Below are 14,528 nucleotides of genomic sequence, written 5' to 3' on the forward strand. Positions count from 1 at the left end.
GAAAAGTCTACTCATTCCTCCTTTCAGTTTGGTAGCATCTGCGAAGCAGAGATTAAGATTCCTGTTGGGAAATGGCTGAGTGGATATGGCATTTTTGGGAAATGCTTTTGATACTCTGATTTTTGCATGGAATCACACAGCAGAGGCTCCTAAATTAAAATGGCAGCTCCTACAATTGTCACAATCTTCTGTCAACGTCATGTTTCTTTGTCGCAGGGAAGATTGCTCCCTACCAAACATGTGAAAATATTTTTGCTGAAGTGTCTAGAATTGTAATAATGTTCTTGTTATAATTGGTTGGGTTTGTACCAGATTTTTCACTCGGTTGACTCAGGCCAAAAAGCAATTCTGTGATGCTTTGTCAGACATGAACTTGCATGGGTTTTTTCCTGTACAAACACTCCTAGATAAGGCTGCAGTCTTCTCTGGAGCATGGATAGTCATTCCTCAATTGAGGAACTAATTTTGCTGTAGAAACTTTTGGTAGTGCACCATTCTCTGATCTGGAGAACACAACAGATCATAATGATTATGAAATACTATTTAGAGAAACCTTAAGCCAGAGCTTATAGAAAGATGGTTTCTTACTCTAACAGCAAGGAAATAAAAATGTGCAGGAAATTAACGTGTGGGGGATGGAGGGAAAAATTGACTCTTCTAGCATCTGGCTCGAACTGGTGTTGCCTGATACCTTAATACCTTTCCAGACCTTCTGCCAACAAATGATCAAACATATAATGCTCATAGCACAATAGATACACAACATCAGAGAGAACTCGGGGAGCTTAATTGCTAATGTACCTCTATAAAGCATTTCAGTTTTAATTTTTGCATCACTCTGCTCAGGGCCTCCTCAACACTGTCCAATCCATTGACTCTACTGTGTCCTTTCTTCAGCTGGTGGAAAAAGCAGATTTTCTTTTACTGTTCCTAAAGATATTGGCCAATAATCACCTCATAGGAATGAGCAGCAACTTTACAAGAAAGCTGGATGGTTTTTTTACATATTCACAATGGTTCTCATGATCCCTATTTGATACATTAAAAAGCATTACCTCTGATTTTAACACTAGCTAAATTTCAGAATAGTATGACAGCAGGTAAAATAGGCTGGCTAAAAACATTCTACCTTTTAAGAAACTTGAATCGAACTCTCTGGTATCCATCTAGCAATTTTGCTCAAGACGACTCCTTTACAGATATTCTGAACTCTGCAGAATGTGCTTGAAATCACACCTTTCAAAATCTTGAAACTCCTAGTAAGCAAATTGTGATGTACTGGACATAATAATCCAGAATCAAAAAGATTTTTTTTCTGTAGCATAAACACTCAGTTCAGCCAACTGGGTCTATGGGTCTGCAGTATCTTTGGCATTTCTATTTCAGCTACTGAACTGCTGATTCTGTTTTACCTTTTGTCGTGAAATTTTTTTTATGACAATACCATCATTTTCTAACACTATAATTTTTACCTTGTTTTCTCTACGGCATTTGCCTACTTGCAGGAAATCTTTCTTTTCTTCCATTACCATTTCTGCATTTCCATTTAGTTCTGTTTTTCCTTTTGCAATTGGTTTACTTTCTGTCTTCCTGGAATCCTATTCTTTTTATAAATATCCTCTCTCAGCAAGACCAACTGCCTAGCAAGCATTAAACCTCTGGTATAGCCTTCATTTCCTGAAAAAATAATAAAAAAATCCATAATTATGAGGGTGCTTACCAGTCCAATAACTACTTTGCTCAATCTCAGGCAGCTACAGGAGAGAAAAGAAACCTAGGGGCTCTTACCCTACAGTAATAAGAAAAATAATGCTTTTTGGTCTTAACCCATTTTTAGACTACTTGCCTTCATAGAGAACAAAAATCTTCCTCATTTTTCTCTAGTTCCTCGCTATGTTCTGTAGACTTTGGTTGTGTTGTTTCTACCTATAACACTGTGACACTTTCTTACATTTCTGTGTTGCTTGATGCATTCTTCTACTGCATGTAGTACTCCTGGTACTCTACAGAAACTTTTTAGTATTAAAAACTCGAGCTGAGTACTTATGATAGCTACAAGGAAGCTAACAGATAGGCAAGAAAGGAGTTTGGGGGGGAGAGGCTGTGAGGTTTGAAGTTATGCTCTCATGCACCTAGAGACAACAGAACAACCACTGAGCTAGAGGGGAGTACCAAAATGGAAGAGAAAGAAGGTCTGTATGGAAGGCAGGTGGAGGAGATGCATCTTAAGCTGCTCCACCAGTGTTTTCCAAGAGCAAACATTCAGCCCAAATGTCAACTCTTCATAGTCCCTCTCAAACTGAGGTGCATAAATCCAAAACTGTGATTCAAAAAAACCCCTCTTGTTCAGGGAGGACTTAAACCATCGATTCCTTGTTTGCCTTACATTTTAAGCATCCAGAACTATACGGTATGAAGAGCTCTCTGCAAGGAGGCTCTGATCGCATTTGACGTATGCATTCAGAGCTGGGCTCCTCTAGGAAATATGAAAGGAGCAAGAACTCTTTTTTTTTTTTTTTTAAATAATATTAATATTCTTAATTATACAGCATATAAAGCAATGTTAATGCTGCCCAGTTAAACCAGCAGGCATGTTAACTGACATATCCAATAAACTGTAGCACTGTTGTCAGTTCTGTCCTCTGTACGTCTTTCTGCTCAAAATAAATTAAGAGAAGATGTCAAGCAGGAATAAGAGAAAAAGCCTTGGAGAAGGCATTATTAAACTCTTTACAAAATATAATATATGTTTATTATTAAAGTGAAAGATCACTAAAACTAGTCAATAGCAAAATAAGAATATGCTCAACAATACTTGCATCTCAATTCTTTGTTCATTGTGCTTGCAGATAAGGAAACTTTTTCATTTCTGGCAACATCTATCATAACCTCCAAGGCCCACTGAGTATATCTGAAAGATCTTTCACATTTTTTCCTCCATCAGCAAGAAAGTATTCTTTCAAAGTTTTAACTTGAAAGAAATCTAAAAGTAAAATACACTGTAAAAAGTGGTGTTAGGAGACACCGCTTGAGAAAAGAAATCCAAAATGGATTCTACTGTGCAGCTGTATAAAATGTAAGCTGTGAAGGTGAAAAATTAGTGTTAAACTTCACAGCCCTATAGACCAAAGCTGTTGCTTTTCATACTTGGCTGCTTTTTTTGTTCTTTGTGAGATATTAGAAGGATAAGCTCCCATTCCATTGATAGGGCCCCTCACACTAGGGAAGCTCTGCTTGGTACTAAGCCTGTAATCAGCTGTGTAATTACATACAAATTCTGGTATTTTGTATCTAGAGTTCAGTGGCACAGGGACAAAAGCATGACAGTGATGATACAAGCACCTTCAGAACAAACATTGCAAATCCAGATGGGTTGGTTAAAATCAAATTACGAAAGAATCCAAATGTCTTTCTCTAAATGTTCAAGCTAAACTACCTCATCACCAACTCCACCACTGATGGAAACATAGAGTAAGTGCCAAATTATGAGCAGTGCATAACAGAATTTTACCTTCTAGATGAGATTTTAGTGAACAGTTGCCGCACGATTGCGCTACTGTTTTGGAGAAACCAAGAGAGAAGCTGTCAGCTACGGGCACTCCTGGAGTTCATTCCTCACTGAGGGCAGGTCAGTTATGGAAAATAATAGCAATAACCAACTCTTAAAACTGAAATTTCATTTAAATGCAGTCTCTAATATTATATTACCATAATCACTCTAAAGTGCCTTTTCTACCATTTCTGAGGCCACTTGCAACAAAGACAGAGCTGTGCTAAATGTCATTAATAGCTGATATTTACTTAATGTTACTTTATAAATTAATCAACCTTTGGCAAATTATCAGCTCATTCATTCTAGGTTCGTGAAATCAAAGCTGTATTTACAGGAGGCTGTGCCACATTGCCTGGATAAGAGGTAAAGCAGTGAAATTCCCCCCACCTCCCCCTTTTGTGTTGTGGATTTTTTTTTTTTTGTCTGATTAAAAAGATTTTACAATACTTTGAGGAATGTTTAAACAGGGAAAGCGATGTAATAATGCCTGTATGCTATAAACATAGTCAAGAGAAGAAAAAAAGCACGTCCAACCACTTGCATCACAAAGACTTCTCAGTTAACTACTCTGATTTCCTGAGAGCTCACACTTCAAGTGAGACTTTGCTTCAGTGATTCTCCAGCGATGGTTTTTACAGAATATTACCTTAGAGTGCTTTCTAGTTAAAGCTCTTTTTCAGTGCTCAAGGCACCCGGTTGAGGAAATACTGCATGCTTCATATGGAGATAGAGATGCAAAGAGAGACTTGAAAAGAAAAAAAAAAAATATCCTTCATAATGAAATTCTCTTCTCCTTCAACAACCTCAGAAAACATTTATACTAATCATGGATTATAATACTCTGCTGATGAAAACTGGAGATTAAAAGTAACTTTCAAACATGCATCTATACTCCAAATGTTGTTTATTTTGTGCATCTGGATAAATGTTCTGTGGAGGTATGGTCACAGCCACTGGATATCTACCTTTACATGAATGTGTTGGAGCGAGCCATTACACCTCAGGTTATTCAGTGAAAGTAACATTATCTAAAACTTCTCAAGGATCCAATATGATAAGCTAACTCATGGGTCACATATTTATAGAAATTATTTCATGCTAGTAAAAACAAATCATAGAGTTCCTGCTTAGGTAATAAAAGTAAACAGATAATGTCAGTGTGAACCTGTCAACTTCCCTACTTACCCTGTATGGACATGCATATGGACAACCTGGAAAATTGCAAAGCTCCTACCCTTTCAGAAGGAGGAATGGAATGTAAATTCTTGCCTGCCTTGTTACAATGCAACTTTATGGCTTGTCCAGAAACTGTTTTCTATCAGCGATAACTTACAGTGACACTGGGAATTGGCTAAGTCACATTTTATTCAGTCTTGAATAAAAATTCTCTTTCTCTGGAGTCTCAAACAATACTAGTTAGGTAGCTTTAATAGGACTGCAGGTGACTACTTCATACAAATTGACACCTCTCTTGTAAAAACTGGCACAAAGAGGGCATTATTCAAAATACCTTTATAGTCCTCTGTGTAAAATACTTCAGGAGAATGCATTGCAAATGAGTTATTCAAATAGCAACAAAATAAAAGTAAATACTTCTATTTTTAATTTCCTGGAAATGAACTGATATGGGACACACTGGAAGGAATTCTACAAAAAGGAAACCACTTACATAGCGAGAAGCATGTATTTAATTAAATGCTTTGCAAAGATACATGAATAAAGCTATGTGCATGACTTTCTTTAGGGATGGCCCCAGCTGTTTATTTTTTTTTTTAAGGAACAAACAAAAAAACGTGGAGAGCACAGATGCAATAAAGAAACAAAAAAAACCTAAGTAAGTTTGTACCCACATACTTCACAAAATAAAGCATGTTAGTGGTACAAAACATTCTATATACTGTATGACCAACAAATAAATGCACTGTAACATAGTTCTCTCAAACACCATAAGCCTAACAGCTAAGCTCTGAAAATGACAGACAGTAGGTGTCTTTATTTCATCAGCCTTCTACAGAGTCATTTAGCACCATCATTTTTTTGCTGTTTTTGCCCTGCCTATCTCCTTTCTTGAAATAACAACAGAAGCATAGCACCTTTTAACATCTAAAATAAAAATAGGAATATTAAATGCATCCCAACTTCCAGAGATGAGGTAGCTCATGCTAAGAAATGATGGAACTTTCTTGCCTTGACAACTCAAGGCCAATAAGTCAAATTACTGGTGATGCATGTCTGGATGTCAGCTAAAAATAATTAATTAATTTTTAAACTTTCTTTCTCTTTATTAGCAATTGGTCTGGTATACATGTGAATGATTTGCAACATACATAAATTGGCACCATATATAAGACATCTTTATAATTTGATGTGTAATGGCTTCTTAGATGGGCAAGTATTGGAAAATCAACAAGTATTGGGTTTAAGATGTACTTTGAAGATTAAGGACAATTTAATAGAATTACACAGATACATTGTGAGAAGTGAAGTCTGGCCTTAAAATTTAAGATATGGGACACCCCTATTGAAAACTCATATTTACCCCAGTAGTATTTTTACTTCATAAATTAATCATGGCTATAGAATACTCTTCTGAGCAGACTATTACATAGGAAAGTGCAGGAAAGACAATGCCAAATTAAGATGATCTTGTCTGAAGAGATTTTCTTCTACAGAAGACATAGATTTCTGTTCATGACTATCATACTGGCAACCACAGGAAGACAAACTGGGGTTGAGGAAGTAGGTATGATTGAAATATAGCCAACGGTTCACAAAAGTGCTCTACTTTTCTGTTATTCAGTATGCATCCAAGCAAAAGAAATAATCCTTAGAGCTTTACATAGTCCCACATTAAAACTATCTATTTTGAATATCTGTAAATGTCAAAATAATTTGAAACAAAAGCGAGGAAAAAGATTCATATTACTTTTAAAAGGTGGTCATCAATCCTCTTAAAATTGTACTAAAAAGTTGGTTTCGATCATTTAAAACGGAAGGTTTGTAAGTAAAATAAATATTCAAAAGGAGGCTGGGCATTTAAAAAGAACCGTATATACAATGCTGATCCAATATCAGCCATTACTTCAAGAGTCTCAGGATTAACTTCAATCAGTCTAAGTTCACGTGTTTAATTGCTGCTGTTGCTGGGTAGTGTGTTTATTTCCCCCCTTCCTCTTACACAAAGCAAACTGGCCCAATTTCAATTCCAAATTCCTGGTCGGTACTACCAATGTCCACCGGTGCAATATCTATGATAGGTAAGCGTGCCACATTTTGTGTTCTGTACTCAAAGACAGTCTTGCCCACGTTCCCATTACGTTTCTGGAGGAGAGAAAAAAAAAAAAAAAAGAAAAACTTAGGCCAGAGCTCACGTCAGAAACAGCCTAAATTCCAGCTGGCGAGTCAGCTGTCTGGTAGTTCAGAAGGATCTCACTGTATCTTCACTGAGCAACACACCTCTGCCTGTACTGCACCTTGGTTATTTTAAAATGTATATATCTTGCTTTTACACTGATGAACAGACCTGTCAGATTGACACGGCAGGATTTCCCCCTTGAGCTGGACTGATTTTTCTTTATATTATGAAATTCTTCTCTATGTGTTAATATGTGCCTGCATAGATATTCTTGGGCTATATTACTTTAAAGCACAGAGCATACTCTAACTTATTTCAAGTGCAAAACTAATTTTAGAAATATTTTGCCAGTATCTTGGACTTGGCTGAGAATGCTAATGAACAGGAAAGATTTACTACTTGCTGGGTTTTATGCCCACTAAGAATTTTTTGGGGGAACATTTTCCTTTCCAACTCAGTCAGTCATAGTACCAATGCGTTTCCTCCAGTGTATTGCTGCAATAATCTTACCCATCTGGCAGACAAATGCTTGAGGTTATCTGACCCCTTTGTGTGACTCCACACAGAGGTACACAAATACTGGAAAATGCAAAATGGCAAGTTACGTATGCTCACTAATAACTAGTAATTTGTAAATATCCTCTAGTGCGGGCTTCTATTATGTGAAGCTAGAATTGTAGTAAAATACCTATTTGATCAGTTACTTCTACAATTTAGGGTGAAATTCTGCAGCATTTTAATTACCCCATTCTATGGATTTTTTTCTAAATCAAGGAAGAACTGAAACCATTAGAAGACAAAAGTCCTTTGTCTCCATAACAAATGACAAAATCCCTAAACTTACAGAACAGCTGTCATGCAGAACAGTGTATCTGAATCGGCTGTTCCCCTCTGCTTTGATCTCCAGGTCATTGGCCCCTTTCAGAATTACAGCTTTTTTCAGGTTCTTAGTCTGATCATCCATGTACCCAACACTGTTTTTACAAAGGTAAGTGATATTCTGGGAAGCTTCCTTTGATAGGAGGCGCAGGAATGTCATCTGAGTGACAGCTGTATCCCCGTACACAAACTGTGAAGATAAAGAAACATATCAACATACATTACATGAAAATTCATTAATAGTTCATGAATTTTAGAAACATCTGCCATTATCATAACCCTTTCCAGACATGACTAGCAGGAGCCCTATTACATAAAATCTAAGAATGGTTTCTTTTGTCGTTTGCTGCCAGTTGAGGACAAAGAAACCTCGGCATCCTGTAGCAGGGACCATTTTGCAGAATTTTGACCGTAAAGCTTTGCAGCTGAAAGACTGAAAGGCAGTTGGGTCTCCACAGACATGCCAAGTTCTGGAATTAATTCTGCCTTCTTTCAGAAAGGGATTCAGTAGGAGCTAAACCTTATATATGAATTAGTGCATTAGAGCAACCTCAAACTAGATAAGAAACGTCAAGCACGGAAACCCCTTTTACAGTGTACCTGCTACGTTGCAGCTTGTTTTCTATGGGCTTTGTATTGTATTTAGAAGCATCACTAACAGTCAGAAAGTTTGACTATATAAAAATAACTATAGATTTTCATATGGACTTTATCAACTAATTAACTTACACAGAGGTTTGAAAAATATTTTACAATGTGCCACTGTTTCTATAAAAACCAGAACCGATTTTTCTACCAATAACAAAAATTCTAAAATTCCTGAGATGTTTTCCCTACCTGTGCAGGTTTCATGTTATTCATGCTTTGTGAATCATTGGGGGAAAAAAAAAAAAAGTCACCAACGACTAAAAATGTATACATTTCTCTGAAACTGGTGAAGAAAAAAGAAAGTCTTATGCACTGACACTGTCATTTTTTACAAAACATGTTATCTCTGTTCAGCAATCCCGGACATATTTATTATTTAGAATCTGTAAGGAGTGCACATGACTATTACACAGCTCATACTGTTAGTTATCAAATCTGACAGTGTTTTCAAAAATGAAATATCCTTTTATAGTATTCCTGATGATAATTTCTTCCTCCAAAGCACATCTGACTTACAAAAACCCTACGTGTAGCTCTGCAGGCAGCTAAATGTCAACTGTGACATCTTGGGTCATGGCAAGTTCTCCTGAATTTAATAATAAGCGAGAGCATCTCAATAAAAGCAATCAATATCACATCTGTTCTCAATTGTTGAGGTTCTGAACTGTCATCAGGAATCCAACTGATAACAGCACTATTATTTTTACACACCAAATACTTATTTTAAAGATCTTTAATTACTTCCTGTGAAATAACAACTGAAAATATTTTCTGTGCTTTTGATTTGATGAACTAGGAATAAAAATGGCAAAAGCTTGTTACTTAGTTATATACTTCACATAGCATAAACTTCTGTTATTTGGCAGGATCATTGAGCCTGCTTTTAGAAGTTACCACAAAGGGAAAACCCGACAGAAAGCTAAGAGTGGAATTTTTGTCTGCCTGCAGACTGATGCATTCTGCATGGAGCATTCTGACACGTATGATAACAACCATACTTTTTTAAAAAACAGATTAGCTGGGAGGATTAATAAAGTAAGCTTTGTATTTTTTAGCAGTGAAGAGCTTTTGGAAAAAAAGGGTAGAATTCAATTAGAACAGCAGTGATTTAAATCATATATTAAGATAAATGTATACTTTTTAAGGACAAGGGTAGTGAGTTACTGAAGTAGACTGCTAGAGAAGAAGTTTTTGGGATCAAGAGAAATAAATCTCTTCCAGCAATGGTATACTTATAGCCAATCCTGCCTTAGATGCACTTGTATTTTTTTCTCCCAGCTCTTTCCTATAATTACTGTATGATAACAACCAGTTGAATATAAGCCAGTCAATCAATGGTTATACTGTTCTGACTGTTGCAGAATCTGCTCAGAATAGCAGATGAAGTTCTAAACCAGAAGGAAACAAGTTTCACGGAAGTCAGTTCTTGACGTTAAATATATTTAGTTACCTGTGATCCCCTGTTCATATCAAGGCCATACCAAATGGGCTTTACGTCAGATGACCTGCTGGCCCACCATGTTTTACGTGGTATAGTAGACGGGTTTGCAGAAATACAGGTCTCTCCAGTTTCCATGTTGCAATATACTTTTATAGCATCTTCAACACATCCCTGGTTAGGATCAATCCAATATTCACCTACAAAGAAAATAAAATGTCATTGCATTACATTCTTAGGATTCTTGAAATAACTGGGGAGATATAAGCAGAAGTATGTCATGACAGTACAAAACACAAGGAAAACAGGCATATATTTCACATAATCTGATGCATGTTTTGATGTGTGCATCAGGTATACACTATAATGTTACTTCAAGATACAAGCTGATCAGTATTTCAAATATTTCAAAACTGGGGAATGCAGACTTGCAAGTTGTTTAAGGTTAAGGTTGTTTAAATCCATTGCAAAGTTCCTGGATGCTCCAAGTGCATAAAGAACACCCAATGGCTAGAAGACAGTTTTCCCTACATAAGAGAAACCAATGGCAGCCCCTCCTAATGCTGATGTTGGAGGCAAAGTTTCTAATGTTGATGTTGGAGGCAAAGTTTCAGGAAACAGGGAAAAAGCTGGTAAGGCCTGCCACAAATTATCTCTACCTTCCAGTCTGTTCTATCACTGGTAATCCATATAAATTAGGGAAAGTCCTAAATGGCACATTAGCGCATTACCACCTACAAATTGCCACCATGGAGCAGCAGCAGAGAATTCTGGATGGAAAACACTTACAGGTTATCAGCCCACAGGTAACGTTTTGAGCTAATAGCAATACTCCATGGTGAAAACACTTTCAGAAGTAGTGTTCCATGGAAATATAAAATATTTCAGATTTTAAAATATATCTGAATAAATACTGAATAAATAAATATGGGATACATTAGAATATATACTTCATTGGCAAGAAGAAGTTTTCAAACTCCTAGCGTGAATGTCAATTTAGACCATCAAAATCTATATTACACATTTTTTCCAGTGACCAAGTATCTACGGGAAATAAGACGGAATCATATGGTACATAAAGGAGATGGTGTGTTTACACGCACCGCTCTTCTTGGATGGGTGGCACAGCTTCAGGTCATCACAAGTCCGTGCTGGGTGTTTCTTTGAACCATCTGGGCTGCGCATAGTCTCAATCTGGCTGCTCAGTGACTTCAGTGTGGCATGGACTCCTGGGTCCGTTTTATTATGGTCGTCTGGGACTGCTTCATCTTCAGTAAACTCTGGTAGTGGATCTGCCATAGCATCATCATAGTGTCCCATAATGTCACCAATGGCAGCAGTGAGATGGCCTGGAGGTCCTGGAGGGCCAGGAGGGCCAGGATCACCTGGCGGACCCTAAGGTTAAAAAAAAAAAAAAAAAAGAAAGGCAACAGATGCACAGCAGAATAAATACTATGCAACATGATAGCAAAGCCAGCCACTAAAAAAGCAAAACTTCACGGCCAGTCACCCTAATGCGCAGGGAAAATTCAGATACAGATAAACATTTCATATTTCCAGGAACAGGGGTTAGAACTGCATGTGAGGTATTCTCTCTGCTTCATGCCCTCTCTGCCTGTTTTAATACCTTGCTCAACTTTTTCTTACTCCTGATTTCAGACTTAACAGCTGGAAAAAGTCATCAAGGAATGGCCACCTTATTCCATTTTTTAAGTCATCTGTCCCTCCTGGTTCAAATCCCTGCCTAATAACTTTATTTCTTAAAATTCCCAACAGCTGTAAGTGATTTTGAGAGCAATTTAAAATTCCTACTTCCCCTGAGATGCTTCAGGCACATTTTCAATTTAGTAAAGCCTGGATGGAAAATTTGGTACTAGAAATATCTTTACATTTATCCTGCACAGTGCTGAGCTTTCTGGCCAGAGGTATGTGAGACACAATCTACATCATCCTTACTTGGCAGAGCAGGTGTTTTCCTGACTACGTATGCTTTCCTGAATGACTGGCTGTGAGATCCTTCTGTCAACCTGAATTGTGACACTTGGGGAGGTAAGTGAGTCTTGAGACAGAATGTATCTGTTAATAAACATATCTCCACCTGCAGGCTCTGCCAGCTCTTCTTTGGCAGCAGAAAGTCTGTAGCATACCTTCATTGTAAGTTTGATGCTCTGGTGCGTAAGATGGTACATCAGAACGTGGCATTTCCTTTGAGAGTAATTACTTCAGAAGTCACAACTAGTGCTCCAAATGTTTACTACAGAGCACACACTCAAACTAATGCATGCTGCATCTGACAAATGAAATCTTAACTTTTATTTATTTCTTGCTTTGTGGTTCCAACTTATAATTGCAGGAAGCCATCATGGAAAGCAAAACTAAAGTTACAGGTATGCGATATTTCTTGTACAGTCTCATCACACAGATGAAGGATCTGGATACACGTTACATTCTTACGCTCTACCATAGACTATTCATTCAAGTCTTGGTGCCTCAGCAGAAGCGGAGATACTGGTAATTGGCAGAAATTCAAATGAAGTAGGGTGAATATTAGCACATGATAAACACAGGAAACACCATGTCTTACAAGACAGAAAAACAGCAGAAGCTGCCTTCTCTGTCTTGCCCATTATTTTATTCCACCTTTATTTCACCTCTTCCACTTCTTCCCCAAAATAAGCAATACCAGTCTTTTAATTCTTCATGTGATCACCCAGATCGCCCTATTCTCAAATCCCTCTAATTTTCTAACTTGTCTTCCTTAGGCTAGCATAACTTACATTTTATGACTTAGAGCATTGCGAATTGGTAAATGTGGAATATGCCTGGGGTGTCTAGCAAAGGTTTAGCACTTTTTCTAAAATGGTCAAACTAATTTTCACTAGTTGCGAATCAGCTCACGGCTGATGTCTGTAAACCTCAGATCAGGCTGAAGGTCAGCTGAGCTGAGTGTTAGAGTTTGGGCTGTTCATTTGGACTGAAGGATTTCCTTAACGCAAGGCATGATGGAGTATGCTCCTGGCAATCAGTCACATGGCTGTTCTAATTCAGTGTCATCTTTGTGGGCCTACTGACTTTGTACTACTGCTGGTTCCAGATACACCTACTGACCTATGCTGAGGCCTGAGGTTTTAGGACCCAACTTGCCAGATAACCATGTTGAACTGCAGATCCAGCACGATCCAGTCAGCTAATTGCAGAAGTAGCCCCAGGTTGGCCTAAGGAGAGCATAGGTGGACGAGACTGGGATCGTCACAGGTCCAGAAGATGAAAATGAGTAAGAAATGAGCCCTTTCAATACACAGTTACCCTGGCTATTTGTTGCAGAAACTGTATCAAATGTTACAATTTGTCTTGAACACATGGCTGTTTGAGAAAGTGATGCAATGGACTGTAAAAAATCTCATTATTTGAAGGTAACCTTTTCCCTCCATATTCCCATTAACTTACCTCAGGTCCAGCTTCTCCTACACTCCCTCTAACACCGGGAGGCCCAATTGGCCCAAGTGGGCCAGGACTTCCATCTTTGCCAGAAGGACCAACTGGACCTGGAGGACCCTAGAAAATATAAGAGAAAGAAGGAATGTATTTTAGCTTTTAATAACAAAGTTATACAAAACAGCCCTTTACAAGCAATATCTTTTCAGGAAGCAATCCAATTATTTGTGTCTATCACCAAACTTTTAAAAATCACCCTTTTTCTTCTTCTCTAAAAGTAAGAAGGCAGTTTCAATGCTGTTCTTCTGAAGTCAATCACCTCAGCCAATATACCTTGGATCAGCTGTATGTTTTTTCCTAAACCATTTAAGTGGGTTCAATTCCAGGTGCTACACAGACTGGAGTAGCTGCTGTACACCCACATGTATGCAGACTCAGAGATATACTGTCACGTGGGAACATCCAAGGGAGTCACGATTCTCCTTTACTTTTGGATGAATGACATACATGGGGGTATGAAAGGCAGAGTAGCAATTAGCAGAGCTGCCACATAAATGGCTCTGCATTAGCTGCAGCAAAAATGTCTGTAAAAGGAGACTGTAGCCCTGTAGCTATTCTGAACTGACCTTTTTATCTAGCTATAAACTACACTTATGTCAAAGCTTTACTATATTAAACAAAGTAATGTCTCTCAGCAAAAGACAGTAGGGTAATCACCACATGATACTGAAGTCAATAAAAGCCAGTGAAATAAAAGTGAAGCAGAAATAGAAATCTGATTGTGGAAAAAAACAAGCAAGAAAAACCTTAAGCCTGAAACATTACACTCACCCGAGGACCAAATGGACCTGGAATGCCAGGACTGCCCTGTTCACCAATAGGACCCTAAAAAGAAGAAATTATCGTATCATTATGACATTTAAAGCACATTCCTTTAGTTTTGAAGAATTAGTGTGTGATACACACAAGTCTGTATGAATAGGATTATAATACATATTAACAATGGGTAGTACCTTTCCCTCTTACGATTCATTTTCATTCTATTGTTCTCTTTTGTCACAGAGTAACAACTGTAATCACAATTTAGATTAATAGAATTTACTGGTCCTTGGCTATATATAGTTCTTTCTGCAGAAAAGCCTTGCTTTCATGACATTTAGAATCAGACTGGCTTACAAAAGAGTAACTGACAACACTATTATGAAGTGGAAAGATGCTTT

At 37.6% G+C, this 14,528-nt stretch overlaps 1 protein-coding gene across 1 annotated transcript in view; it reads right to left on the reverse strand.

Annotated features, from left to right (window-relative positions):
* Positions 1-5,133: 5,133 nt before the first annotated feature.
* The window catches only part of COL5A2 (collagen type V alpha 2 chain), a 113,941-nt gene continuing 104,546 nt past the window's right edge, over positions 5,134-14,528 (reverse strand). Inside the window, exons 49-54 of the mRNA XM_087732471.1 lie at positions 14,140-14,193; positions 13,321-13,428; positions 10,977-11,268; positions 9,886-10,073; positions 7,753-7,977; positions 5,134-6,874 (exon numbers count right to left, since the gene is read on the reverse strand). Of these exons, the coding sequence (XP_087588597.1) occupies positions 6,728-6,874; positions 7,753-7,977; positions 9,886-10,073; positions 10,977-11,268; positions 13,321-13,428; positions 14,140-14,193 (1,014 nt within the window). The 3' untranslated portion in view covers positions 5,134-6,727. The remainder of the gene's footprint in view (positions 6,875-7,752; positions 7,978-9,885; positions 10,074-10,976; positions 11,269-13,320; positions 13,429-14,139; positions 14,194-14,528) is intronic.

This window comes from Nipponia nippon, unplaced genomic scaffold, assembly GCF_047370975.1.
Source record: "Nipponia nippon isolate SJK-2023a ecotype South Korea unplaced genomic scaffold, ASM4737097v1 scaffold_5, whole genome shotgun sequence".
Classification (NCBI taxonomy): domain Eukaryota; kingdom Metazoa; phylum Chordata; class Aves; order Pelecaniformes; family Threskiornithidae; genus Nipponia; species Nipponia nippon.